At 52.7% G+C, this 12,976-nt stretch overlaps 1 protein-coding gene across 1 annotated transcript; it reads left to right on the forward strand.

Annotated features, from left to right (window-relative positions):
* Nucleotides 1-7,316: 7,316 nt before the first annotated feature.
* SERF2 (small EDRK-rich factor 2) lies at nt 7,317-12,944 on the forward strand. The gene is made up of 3 exons (XM_038750284.1): nt 7,317-7,384; nt 11,960-12,068; nt 12,389-12,944. Exons 1-3 carry the CDS (start codon nt 7,378-7,380, stop codon nt 12,450-12,452), a joined length of 180 nt encoding a protein of 59 aa, XP_038606212.1. The 5' UTR covers nt 7,317-7,377; the 3' UTR covers nt 12,453-12,944.
* The last annotated feature ends 32 nt before the right edge of the window (nt 12,945-12,976 follow it).

Below are 12,976 nucleotides of genomic sequence, written 5' to 3' on the forward strand. Positions count from 1 at the left end.
AGGCCAGGCCCCCAACAAAGCCAGCCCCTCCAATCAATCAATCAATCAATCATAATAATAATAATTGGCATTTGTTAAGCGCTTACTCTGTGCCAAGCACTGTTCTAAGCGCTGGGGAGGATACAGGGTGATCAGGTTGTCCCGTGTGGGGCTCACAGTCTTAATCCCCATTTTACAGATGAGGGAACTGAGGCCCAGAGAAGTGAAGTGACTTGCCCAAGATCACACAGCAGACATGTGGTGGAGTCGGGATGCGAACCCATGACCTCTGACTCCAAAGCCCGTGCTCTTTCCACTGAGCCACGCTGCTTCTCTAATATTTATTGAGCGCTTACTGTGTGCAGAGCACTGGACTAAGCGCTTGGGAAGTCCAAGTTGGAAACATCTAGAGACGGTCCCTACCCGACAGTGGGCTCACAGTCTAGAAGGGGGAGACAGACAACCAAACATATTAAAATAAAAAATAGAATAGATATGCACAAGTAAAATAAATGGAGTAATAAATACATACAAACATATATCCATATATACAGGTGCTATTCTCCCTGGACTTGATCATTCAGAAGGCACCATTTCTTAGGACATTCATTCATTCATTCAGTCACATTTATTCATCATCATCATCATCAATCGTATTTATTGAGTGCTTACTATGTGCAGAGCACTGGACTAAGCGCTTGGGAAGTACAAGTTGGCAACATATAGAGACAGTCCCTACCCAACGGTGGGCTCACAGTCTAAAAGGGGGAGACAGAGAACAAAACCAAACATACTAACAAAATAAAATAAATAGAATAGACATGTACAAATAAAATAGAGTAATAAATATGTACAAACACATATCCATATATACAGGTGCTGTGGGGAAGGGAAGGAGGTAAGATGGGGAGATGGAGAGGGGGACGAGGGGGAGAGGAAGGAAGGAGCTCAGTCTGGGAAGGCCTCCTGGAGGAGGTGAGCTCTCAGCAGGGCCTTGAAGGGAGGAAGGGAGGAAGGGAGGAAGGGAGGAAGCCCCCGCCCCCAACATATCTAGCCCTTCCAAGCTCTCCAGGTCACGCCCCCAACATAGCCAGCCCCTCCAATCAATCAATCGTATTTTTTGAGCACTTACTGTGTGCAGAGCACTGGGCGAAGCGCTTGGGAAGTACAAGTTGGCAACATCTAGAGACGGTCCCTACCCAACAGTGGGCTCAAAGACCTCCAGGCCACGCCCCCAACATGTCCAGCCCCCACCCCAAGACCTCCAGGCCACGCCCCCAACATATCTAGCCCCTCAAAGACCTCCAGGCCACGCCCCCAACATGTCTAGCCCCTCCAAGATCTCCAGGCCACGTCTCCAAGATCTCCAGGCCATGTCCCCAAGACCACCAGGCCAGGCCCCCAGCATGTCTAGCCCCTCCAAGATCTCCAGGTCACGCCCCCAAGACCTCCAGGCCACGCCCCCAACATGTCTAGCCCCTCCAAGATCTCCAGGTCAGGCCCCCAACATAGCCAGCCCCTCCAAGACCTCCAGGCCACATCCCCAAGACCTCCAGGCCAGGCCCCCAACATGTCTAGCCCCTCCAAGATCTCCAGGTCATTCATTCAATCGTATTTATGCCCCCCAAACCTCGAGGGCACGCCCCCAACACGTCCAGCCCCGCCCCAAGGCCTCCAGGCCACGCCGCCAACATATCTAGCCCCTCCAAGACCTTCAAGCCACGCCCCCAACATTCATTCATTCATTCAATCGTATTCATTGAGCACTTACTGTGTGCAGAGCACTGTACTAAGCGCTTGGGAAGTACAAGTTGGCAACATCTAGGGACGGTTCCTACCCAACAGTGGCCTTACTGTTGAAGAAGAAGAAGAAGAAGAAGAAGAAGAGTGGGCCCAACATGTTTAGCCCCTCCAAGATGTCCAGGCCACGCCCCCAACATTTCCAGCCCCCGCACCAAGACCTCCAGGCCACGCCCCCAACATATCTAGCCCCTCCAAGACCTCCAGGCCATGCCCCCAACATGTCTAGCCCCCCCAAGATCTCCAGGTCATGCCCCCAAAACCTCCAGGCCACGCCCCAAGACCTCCAGGCCCCCCTCCTCCAATTTCTCCAGGCCCTGCCCCCGGACCCTGCCCTCGAGTCACCCTGGGCTCGCCCCCTAGTAGCCCCCAGCCCCACCTCCAACCCGGAACCCCCCCCCCCCCAACCTCCCCCTACGGGTCTCGGAGGGTTTGGTGCAGTAGGCAGCAGCGTGGCTCACTAGAAAGAGCGTGGGCTTTGGAGTCAGAGGTCATGGGTTCAAATCCCACCTCTGCCACTTGCCAGCTGTGTGACTTTGGCCAAGTCACTTAACTTCTCTGGGCCTCGGTTACCTCATCTGGAAAACGGGGATTAATTCTGTGAGCCCCCCGTGGGACAACCTGATCACCTTGTAACCTCCCCAGTGCTTACAACAGTGCTTGGCACATAGTAAGCGCTTAATAAATGCCATCATCATAATCATCAACTGAGACGCGCAGGCGGCCTCCGGGTGGCCACCCCGCCGGGGGATTGAGGCTGGAAGGGGGTCCTTAACAGCTCAGGGCGTTAATGCCATTAGCCCGGGCTTGGGGGGCCCCTGTCCTGATCTGAGCACCCACTGCGGTGGCACCCGAGAGCGGCCAAAGGATCCCTGGCGGGCAGGGTCGGGGGTGGACGGCACGAGCTGGAATGGTTCCTGGGCCACAATGGGGGCGGTGGTTCAGGGCTCTTCACCCCCACGGTTCGAGTCAACTTCACGTGTGTGGAGGAGCTGCGGAGGTCTGGGATGAAAATCAGGGGTAGTGGTGGGGGGAAACCCAGAGGGCCAAGGGGAAGGGGCTCCAGGGTACAGCTGAGGTCTTGCCGCTGAGCAGGCTTCTCCGGGCTCCCTAGGGCCCGAGGGTGTCAGGCCCAGCTCATCACCACAGGCGATGAGCTGATGCAGGAGGCGGAGGCCCCGATCCTCACATGACCCAGAGGTGATGATGAAATTCCTGGGACTTCTGGACAACAGAAGTCAGGTGTCAAGGGGCCTGGTATCTAGGGGGATGGGGCTGGACCATGGGTGGTGGGGAGCAGGGGGCCAGGGACTGAAGAGCGCACAATCAGAGAGGTGTACTGGAGTCCATGTGTGGAGTAGTGGGGGGGTGAGTAATCTCAGTATTTCCTGACCCCAGTTCTAAGGCTGGAGGGCCAGGGGTGCTCGGGCTGGAAGACCTGGGACAGGGAGAGGAGGATCCTTCTTCCCGACTGGGATGCCAAGAAGTCAGGCAGGACAGCCCCTTCCTCAAACCTGACAGTTGCAAATGAGGGTGGGAGAGAGCTCTGGAACTGAGACCCGCTTCCTTCACTCCTCCATTCCCGGGGCCTAGTATCCTGCAGGCCATCCTGGGGATCCTCTCCACCGTCGGCCCCTTCCCTTCCACTGTTCTAGATGAGGATCAAGGGGACCTGAGCCCAGGCACAGAACTGGGACTTCTGCAACTTGTGGGCACTCTGCAGGAAGAGCAAGGTACACAGGGGTGGGGACCTGGCAGTGTGGACAGAGAGCAGAGGGGAACCCTGAAACTAGCCCCACACTCCCTTTCCCCCAGGACCCTCTCCACGCCCCGCTCAATTCTGCTCTTCAGTACCTTGCGTGGACGTTGCTGCTACTGGTGGGCCCGTGGTGGTGCCCAGCGTCCGACTCCCGGGCTGTGAGGCCACCATCCAGCCCATCCCTGAACCTTAGGGCCCAGGGGGCCGGGAGGCGATTCCCCCAAAAGACAAATTCCAACTCCACTGGAGGCCTGTGCTTGTGTGGGGAGACAGGGATAGGGGACAGCTGTGGGCTCTCCCTGGGCTGACTCTGTGGTCCAGGGAGCAGGGGGTTGGGTTAGTGGGATTGGTGGGATTAGTTGGGTTGGTGGGAATTCAGGGTTTGGGAGGAAGCAACAGGTGGGTGAAGATACGGGGGGATCGTCCCTCCTACCTCACCTCACCCGTCTCCTACAGCCCAGCCCACATACTTTGCTCCTCTTGCACCAGTGTATTCACTGTGCCCCGATTTCTTCTATCTCCCCGCTGACCCCTTTCCTACATCCTCCCCATAGCTTGGAACTCCCTCCCTCAACATACATGCCAGATCGTCACACTCTCCACCTTCTAAGAATTATGAAAGTCACATCTCCAAGAGGCCTTCCCCAATTAAACCCTCATTCCCCGGCTCCCTTTCTCTTCTGCGTCATCTATGCACTTGGACCTGTGACCTTTGAGCATTTGATACTTGCCCCACCTTCAACCCCACAGCCCTTATGTACATATCTTTACCATATATTATAAATGATTTATTTATATTAATGTTTGTTTCCCCCTCTAGACCGTAAGCACGTTCATTCATTTAATCCTATTTATTGGGCACTTACTGTGTTCAGAGCACTGTACTAAGCACTTGGAAAGTACAATACAGCAATAAAGAGACACAGTCCTGGCCCACAATGGGCTTACGGTCTGGGGGCCGGGGGAGACGGACATCAAAACAAGTAAACAGGCAACAGTGGGAACGTGTCTGCTGATTCTGCTGTATCGTACTCCCCTAAGCACATAGTACAGTGTTCTGCACATAGGAAGTGCTCAATAAATACCACTGATTGACTTATTGTCAATTCTGTTGATTGTGGAAGCAGCGTGGCTCTGTGGAAAGAGCACGGGCTTGGGAGTCAATCAATCAAGTTCCCTCATCTGTAAAATGGGGATGAAGACTGTGATCCCCATGTGGGACAACCTGGTGACCTTGTATCTCCCCCAGCATTTAGAACAGTGCTTGGCCCATGGTAACTGTTTAACAAACCAACATTATTATATGATTCTTATTGTACTCTCCCAAGCGCTTAGTAAGCTCCCTGTGGGCAGGGAATGTACGTGTTATATTGTAAGACTGTACTAAGGAGCCCAGGCTTGGGAGTCAGAGGTCATAGGTTCTAATCCCGGCTCTGCCACTTGTCAGCTGTGTGACTTTGGTCAAGTCACTTCACTTCTCTGGGCCTCAATTACCTCATCTGTAAAATGGGGGATTAAGACTGTGAGCCCCACGTGGAACAGCTTGATCATTTTATATCCCCCCAGTGCCTAGAATAGTGCTTCGCACATAGTAAGCGCTTAACAAATGCCATCATTATTATTATTAGAGAAGCAGCGTGGCTCAGTGGAAAGGGTACGGGCTTGGGAGTCAGAGGTCATGGGTTTTAATCCCGGCTCCGCCACATGTCTGCTGTGTGATCTTGGGCAAGTCACTTAACTTCTCTGAGCCTCAGTGACCTCATCTGTAAAATGGGGATGAAGGCTGTGAACCCCCCGGTGGGACAACCTGATCACCTTGTATCCCCCCCAGTGCTTAGAATAGTGCTTTGCACATAGTAAGCGCTTAATGATGGCATTCATTAAGCGCTTACTATGTGCAGAGAACAAAACAAATTAACAAAATAAAATAAATAGAATAAATATGTACAAATAAAATAGAGTAATAAATACGTACAGACATATATACATATATACAGGTGCTGTGGGGAGGGGAAGGAGGTAAGGTGGGGGGATGGGGAGGGGGAGGAGCGCGAGAGGAAGGAGGGGGCTCAGTCTGGGACCCTGTATCCCCCCCGCACTTAGAACAGTGCTTCGCACGTATTCATTCATTCAATCGTATTTATTGAGCGCTTACTGTGTGCAGAGCACTGTACTAAGCGCTTGGGAAGTACAAGTTGGCAACATGTAGAAACGGTCCCTACCCAACAGCAGGCTCACAGTCTAGAAGGGGGAGATAGACAACAAAACAAAACATATTAACAAAGTAAAATAAATAGAATATTTACAAATAAAATAGAGTAATAAATACGTACAGACATATATACATATATACGGGTGCTGTGGGGAAGGGAAGGAGGTAAGGCGGAGGCGGGGTGGAGAGGGGGAGGAGGGGGAGAGAAAGGAGGGGGCTCATTCTGCGAAGGCCCCCCGGTAATCAATCAATCGTATTTATTGAGAGCTTACTGTGTGCAAAGCACTGTACTAAGCGCTTGGGAAGTCCAAGTTGGCAACATATAGAGACAGTCCCTACCCAACAATCAATCAATCATATTTATTGAGCGCTTACTGTGTGCAGAGCACTGTACTAAGCGCTTGGGAAGTCCAAGTTGGCAACATATAGAGACAGTCCCTACCCAACAATCAATCAATCGTATTTATTGAGCACTTACTGTGTGCACAGCACTGTACTAAGCGCTTGGGAAGCACAAGTTGGCAACATATAGAGACAGTCCCTACCCAACAGTGGGCTCAGTCTAAAAGGGGGAGACAGAGAACAAAACCAAACATACCAACAAAATAAACAGAATAGATATGTACAAGTAAAATAAATAGAGTAATAAATATGTACAAACATATACCTCCCCTCCCTTCTCTCCTTGTCCAGCCCAGCCCGCACCCTCCGCTCCTCCGCTGCTAATCTCCTCACTGTTAGGCCTCGTTCTCGCCTGTCCCACCATCGACCCCCGGCCCACGTCCTCCCTCTGCCCCTCCGCCAAGCTCGCTCTCTTCCTCCCTTCAAGGCCCTACTGAGAGCTCACCTCCTCCAGGAGGCCTTCCCAGACTGAGCCCCTTCCTTCCTCTCCCCCTCGTCCCCCCTCCATCCCCATCTTACCTCCTTCCCTTCCCCACAGCACCTGTATAGATGTATATATGTTTGTACGTATTTATTACTCTATTTATTTATTTTACTTGCACACATCTATTCTGTTTCTTTTATTTTGTTAGTAGGTTTGGTTTTGTTCTCTGTCTCCCCCTTCTAGACTGTGAGCCCACTGTTGGGTAGGGACTGTCTCTATATGTTGCCAACTTGGACTTCCCAAGCGCTTAGTACAGTGCTCTGCACATAGTAATTGCTCGATAAATACGATTGATTGATTGATGTACATATATACAGGTGCTGTGGGGAAGGGAAGGAGGTAAGATGGGGGGGATGGAGAGTGGGCTCACAGTCTAGAACCCTCCCCCCGTGGGGCAACTTGAGCTCCTTGTAATCTCCCCAGCGCTCAGTACAGTGCTTTGCACATGGTAAGCGCTTAATAAATGGCATCATTATTATTGCTACGCCCACAGTTGGCGGGCCGTCGGCTGCCCCCTCAGGCCCGCGCATGCGCGCGGCCGCCGCCGTGACGTCAGAGCGGGGCTGGGACCCGGCCGGGAGCGCGAGGGGAGGGGGCCCCCCCCTCAGTCGGCACGGGGCGCGCGGGCCCACGTGGTGTCCTCGGGCCAATCAGAGGGCGCGGCGGGGGGGCGGGGCCGGGCCGGCCGTCGGAGGGAGGAGCGAGCGGACGGAGCGGAGTCAGCCCGGAGCGGCCGCCGCCATGACCCGTGAGCCCCCTCCCCCCCCCCCTCAGCCCAGGACGGGCCTCCTCAGCCCCCTCACCCTTCACAGACCCTCCACACCGGACACACTTAAGCCCCCCGTTGCGCCAAATCCCCTCCAAATAATCAATCAATCAATCAATTGTATTTATTAAGCGCTTACGGTGTGCAGAGCACTGGACTAAGCGCTTGGGAAGTCCAAGGTGGCAACATCTAGAGACGGTCCCTACCCAACAGGGGGCTCACAGGCTAGAGGAGGGAGACAGAGAACAAAACCAAACATACTAACAAAATAAAATAAATAGAATAGATATGTACAAGTAAAATAGAGTAATAAATATGTACAAACATATATACACTATATATGTATATATACATACATATATGTACATATATACATATGGATATATACACTATATATATGTGTGTGTGTGTATATATATATATATATACAAATACATACTAAATCACCTCCAAATCCATCAATCAATCGTATTTATTGAGCGCTTCCTGTGTGCAGAGCACTGGACTAAGCGCTTGGGAAGTCCAAGTTGGCAACATATAGAGGCGGTCCCTGCCCAACAGCGGGCTCACAGTCTAAAAGGGGGAGACAGAGAACAAAACCGACCCCCGCAGTGCCCGTAAATGCCCAATCAATCAATCAATCGTATTTATTGAGCGCTTACTGTGTGCATGTGTGCAGAGCACTGGACTAAGCGCTTGGGAAGTCCAGGTTGACAACACAGAGAGACGGTCCCTACCCAACAGCGGGCTCACAGTCTAAAAGGGGGAGACAGAGAACAAAACTAAACATACTAACAAAATAAAATAAATAGAATACACACAAACTTCCCCAGTAATGCAGAGGCCCCCCCACCCCCATTGCCCAGGTACATTGAGAACCCCCCTCCAAAGCTTCCTAATCCATGCTAATACCTCCCCCCCACCCAAAAATAATGTACCCTGGTACACCAAGAAACGCCCACCCGTGCCCTCCATAATAATAATAATGATGATGATGGTACTTGTTAAGCACTTATTATGTGCAAAGCACTGTTCTAAGCCCTGGGGAGGTTACAAGGTTATTATTATTATTATTATTACAAGGTGATCAGGTTGTACTTCCCAAGCACTTAGTCCAGTGCTCTGCACACAGTAAGCGCTTAATAAATACGATTGATTGATTAGGTTGTCCCATGTGGAGCTTACAGTCTTAACCCCCATTTTACAGATGAGGTAACTGAGGCCACTGTTGGGTAGGGACCGTCTCTATATGTTGCCAGCTTGTACTTCCCAAGTGCTTAGTACAGTGCTCTGCACACAGTAAGCACTCAATAAATACAACTGATTGAGGCCCAGAGAAGTGACCTGCCCAAAGTCACGCAGCTGACAAGTGGTGGAGCCGGGATATGAACCCATGACCTCTGACTCAAAAACCCGGGCTCTTTACACTGAGCCTTGCTGCTTCTCTGTATATGCTGGGACCCCAATAATATAATAATAATGGCATTTATTAAGTGCTTACCATGTGCAAACCACTGTTCTAAGCGCTGGGGAGGTTACAAGGCAATCAGGTTGTCCCACGTGGAGCTTACAGCCTTAATCCCCATTTTACAGATGAAGTACCTGTGGCCCAGTGAAGTGACTTGCCCAAAGTCACACAGCTGACAAGTGGCGGAGCCGGGATATGAACCCATGACCTCTGACTCCAAAGCCCGGGCTCTTTACACTGAGCCACACTGCTTCTCTGTATATGCTGGGACCCCAATAATGCTAATAATAATGATGATGGCATTTATTAAGCACTTACTATATGCAAAGCACTGTTCTAAGCACTGGGGAGGTTACAAGGTTATCAGGTTGTCCCACGTGGAGTTTGCGATCTTAATCCCCATTTTACAGATGAGGGAACTGAGGCCCAGAGAAGTGACTTGCCCAAAGTCACACAGCTGACAAGTGGCGGAGCCAGGATTTGCACCCATGACCTCTGACTCCAAAGCCCGTGCTCTTTCCACTGAGCCATGCCGCTTCTCTGTATATGCTGGGACCCCAATAATAATAATAATGATGGCATTTATTAAGCACTTACTATGTGCAAAGCACTGTTCTAAGCGCTGGGGAGGTTACAAGGTGATCAGGTTGTCCCACGTGGAGCTTACAGTCTTAATACCCATTTTACAGATGAGGTAACTGAGGCCCAGAGAAGTGATTTGCCCAAAGTCATGCAGCTGACAAGTGGCGGAGCCAGGACTTGAACCCATGACTTCTGACTCCAAAGCCCGGGCTCTTTACACCGAGCCACGCTGCTTCTCTGTATATGCTGGGACCCCAATAATGATAATAATAATGATGATGGCATTTATTAAGCACTTACTATATGCAAAGCACTGTTCTAAGCACTGGGGAGGTTACAAGGTTATCAGGTTGTCCCACATGGAGTTTGCAGTCTTAATCCCCATTTTACAGATGAGGTAACTGAGGCCCAGAGAAGTGAAGTGACTTGCCCAAAGTCACACAGCTGACAATTGGCAGAGCCGGGATGTGAACCCATGACCTCTGACCCCAAAGCTTGGGGTCTGAGCCACGACCCCGTGCACCCCAAGATCCCATCCTCTGTTCACCGGAGCGCTCCGAAGGCCCCTGGTGCATGCTGAGACCCCCTCCAATGGCCCCCTCTGCATAGAGAAGCAGCGTGGCTCAGTGGAAAGAGCCAGGGCTTGGGAGTCAGAGGTCATGGGTTCTAATCCTGGCTCCCCCACACGTCTGCTATGTGACCTTGGGCAAGTCACTTCACTTCTCTGAGCATCAGTGACCTCATCTGTAAAATGGGGATTAAGACTGTGAGCCCCCCATGGGACAACCTGATCACCTTGTATCCCCCCCAGTGCTTAGAACAGTGCTTGGCACATAGTAAGCGCATAGCAAATCCCCCTCTCCATCCCCCCCATCTTACCTCCTTCCCTTCCCCACAGCACCTGTATATATGTATATATGCTTGTACATATTTATTACTCTATTTTACTTGTACATATCTATTCTATTTATTTTATTTTGTTAGTATGTTTGGTTTTGTTCTCTGTCTCCCCCTTTTAGACTGTGAGCCCACAGTTGGGTAGGGACTGTCTCTCTATGTTGCCAATTTGTACTTCCCAAGCGCTTAGTACAGTGCTCTGCACATAGTAAGCGCTCAATAAATACGATTGATGATGATGATGATGAGCAAATGCCATCATTAATATTATTGTTATGTCGAGGCCCACCTCCCGGTGCATGTCGAAACTGTTCCAATCCCCCCCAGTGCCCACTGAGACCCCAACCAGTGTTCCCAATGCACACTGAGAGCCTCCCCCCACCCCGAGTATCCTGATATCTAAGCTGATACCGTCTAAGCGCTTAGTACAGTGCTCTGCACATAGTAAGCGCTCAATAAATACAATTGATGATGATGATATCCCCCCATCCAGTGCCCCCAGTACACACTGAGACTCGTCCACAGTGCTCCCAGTACAGACCGAGACCCCATCCGATGCCTCCGGTGCCCCCTCAACTCTCCGCTTACGTAGGGACCCCGAGACCCCCCCGACCTCATCTAGTGCTTAAACTTACAAACCATCAAATCCCCAAGCCCCGGCTTCCCTCGGCGAAGCCAAACTCCTGCGCTCCCTGGTATTTATTCATTCATTCAGTCGTATTTATTGAGCGCTCACTATGTGCAGAGCACTGGACTAAGCGCTTGAATAGTGTAATCATATTGGTATTTGTTAAACTCTCACAGTGGGCCAAGTACTGTTCTAAGCACTGGTGTAGATACAAGGTAAGGATTGTAGATGGGGAAGGGCTGCGTTGTTTTTTTTTTATGGCATTTATTAAGTGCTTACTATGTGCAAAGCACTGTTCTAAGCGCTGGGGAGGTTACAGAGTGATCAGGTTGCCCCACATGGGGCTCACGGTCGTCATCCCCATTTTACAGATGAGGTAACTCAGGCACAGAGAAGTTAAGTGACTTGGCCAAGGTCACACAGCCGACAAGTGGCAGAGTCGGGATTAGAACCCATGACCTCAGACTCCCAAGCCCGGGCTCTTTCCACGAAGCCGCGTTACAGGTCCAAGGGCTCTTCTCCAAAACAGACCTCCCCCAGGACCTCGCCCTCCTGAGAAGCAGCGTGGCTCAGTGGAAAGAGCACGGGCTTTGGAGTCAGAGGTCATGGGTTCAAATCCCGGCTCCGCCAATTGTCAGCTGGGTGACTTTGGGCAAGTCACTTCACTTCTCTGGGCCTCAGTTATCTCATCTGTAAAATGGGGATGAAGACTGTGAGCCCCCCATGGGACAGCCTGGTCACCTTGTAACCTCCCCAGCGCTTAGAATAGTGCTTTGCACATAGTAAGCGCTTAATAAATGCCATCCAAAAAAAAAACAAACGCAGCCCGTCCCCCTCTGCAATCCCCGTTCTGGGCCCGGCTGGCCGGCCCGTGGTTTCTGGTGGCCCGCGTGAGAGTGTGGCTCCCAGGGGGAGGACGCGGTCCCTGGGGCTCGGGCGGAGGGGTCATTCATTCCCCGCTCGCCCCTTCTCCGACCCTCAGGCGGTAACCAACGTGAGCTCGCCCGCCAGAAGAACATGAAGAAGCAGAGCGACTCGGGCAAGGGCAAACGCCGGGACGACGGACTCTCGGCCGCCGCCCGCAAGCAGAGGTCCGTCTGGAGGCGGGGAGTGGGGTCGGGGCGGGGGCGGACCGAGGGCACGAAGGAGACGGACTCATTGTCCACCCATTGGGCTCCTGGTCACCGGTCACTCTGCCCTCTTTCCTAGGCCGGGGGCGATTCTGGGGGTCCTCTGGAGGGAGGAGGCGGGGGCTGCCCGTCTGCCCCTTGGGAGTGCCCGCTTCCAGGGTGAAGGGCAGAGACCCGAACATGTGATGACATCCCTAAGAAGGGATGTGGTACCCTCCGCCCTCCCCCACTCCCTCCTCCCGGCCCCGCCCCTACCCACATCCTGTCTTCTCTGGCCCTAGGGACTCGGAGATCATGCAGCAGAAGCAGAAAAAAGCCAACGAGAAGAAGGAGGAGCCCAAATAGCGGCTTGGCCCGGCGCTTACCCTTCCCCTACCCCCCGCTCGCCTGCCCGCCGCCCGAGCGCCCGGAGCCAGTCGGCCTCGCCCTGCTCACGCCTCCTCCTGTAGTGCTCACAGGCCCCAGCACTGATGGCAGCGCCGCCACCCCCCACGTGCCCACCACAGACCCACCACGGACACCCCCGCTCCTTGGTCCTCCCCAGTCTGGGCCTCCATTCTCCCTTCTCCTCCGCGCTCACCACAGGCCCCTGCCCCCTGACCGTCCTTTGCCCGGGCAACCACTTCCCCCACATCTCACCCGTACCCACTCTGGGCCCCCCTGTCCCTCCCCAGGCTGAGCGGCAGTACCGCCTCCCCTTGTGCCCACAGCCCCCCTATGCCCACTGTAGGCTCCTCAGTCTGGACAACCACCCCTCTGCCCCAACAAGGCCCCCCTGCCCTGTGTTTTTTATTGCTAGGGGCCCCCCCAGAGTATTAAAAGTAGCTTTTTAATTCCTCTGCTGCCTGACTGGTTGGGAGGGAATTCTG

The sequence above is a fragment of the Tachyglossus aculeatus genome, chromosome 8, assembly GCF_015852505.1.
Source record: "Tachyglossus aculeatus isolate mTacAcu1 chromosome 8, mTacAcu1.pri, whole genome shotgun sequence".
Taxonomy (NCBI): Eukaryota; Metazoa; Chordata; class Mammalia; order Monotremata; family Tachyglossidae; genus Tachyglossus; species Tachyglossus aculeatus.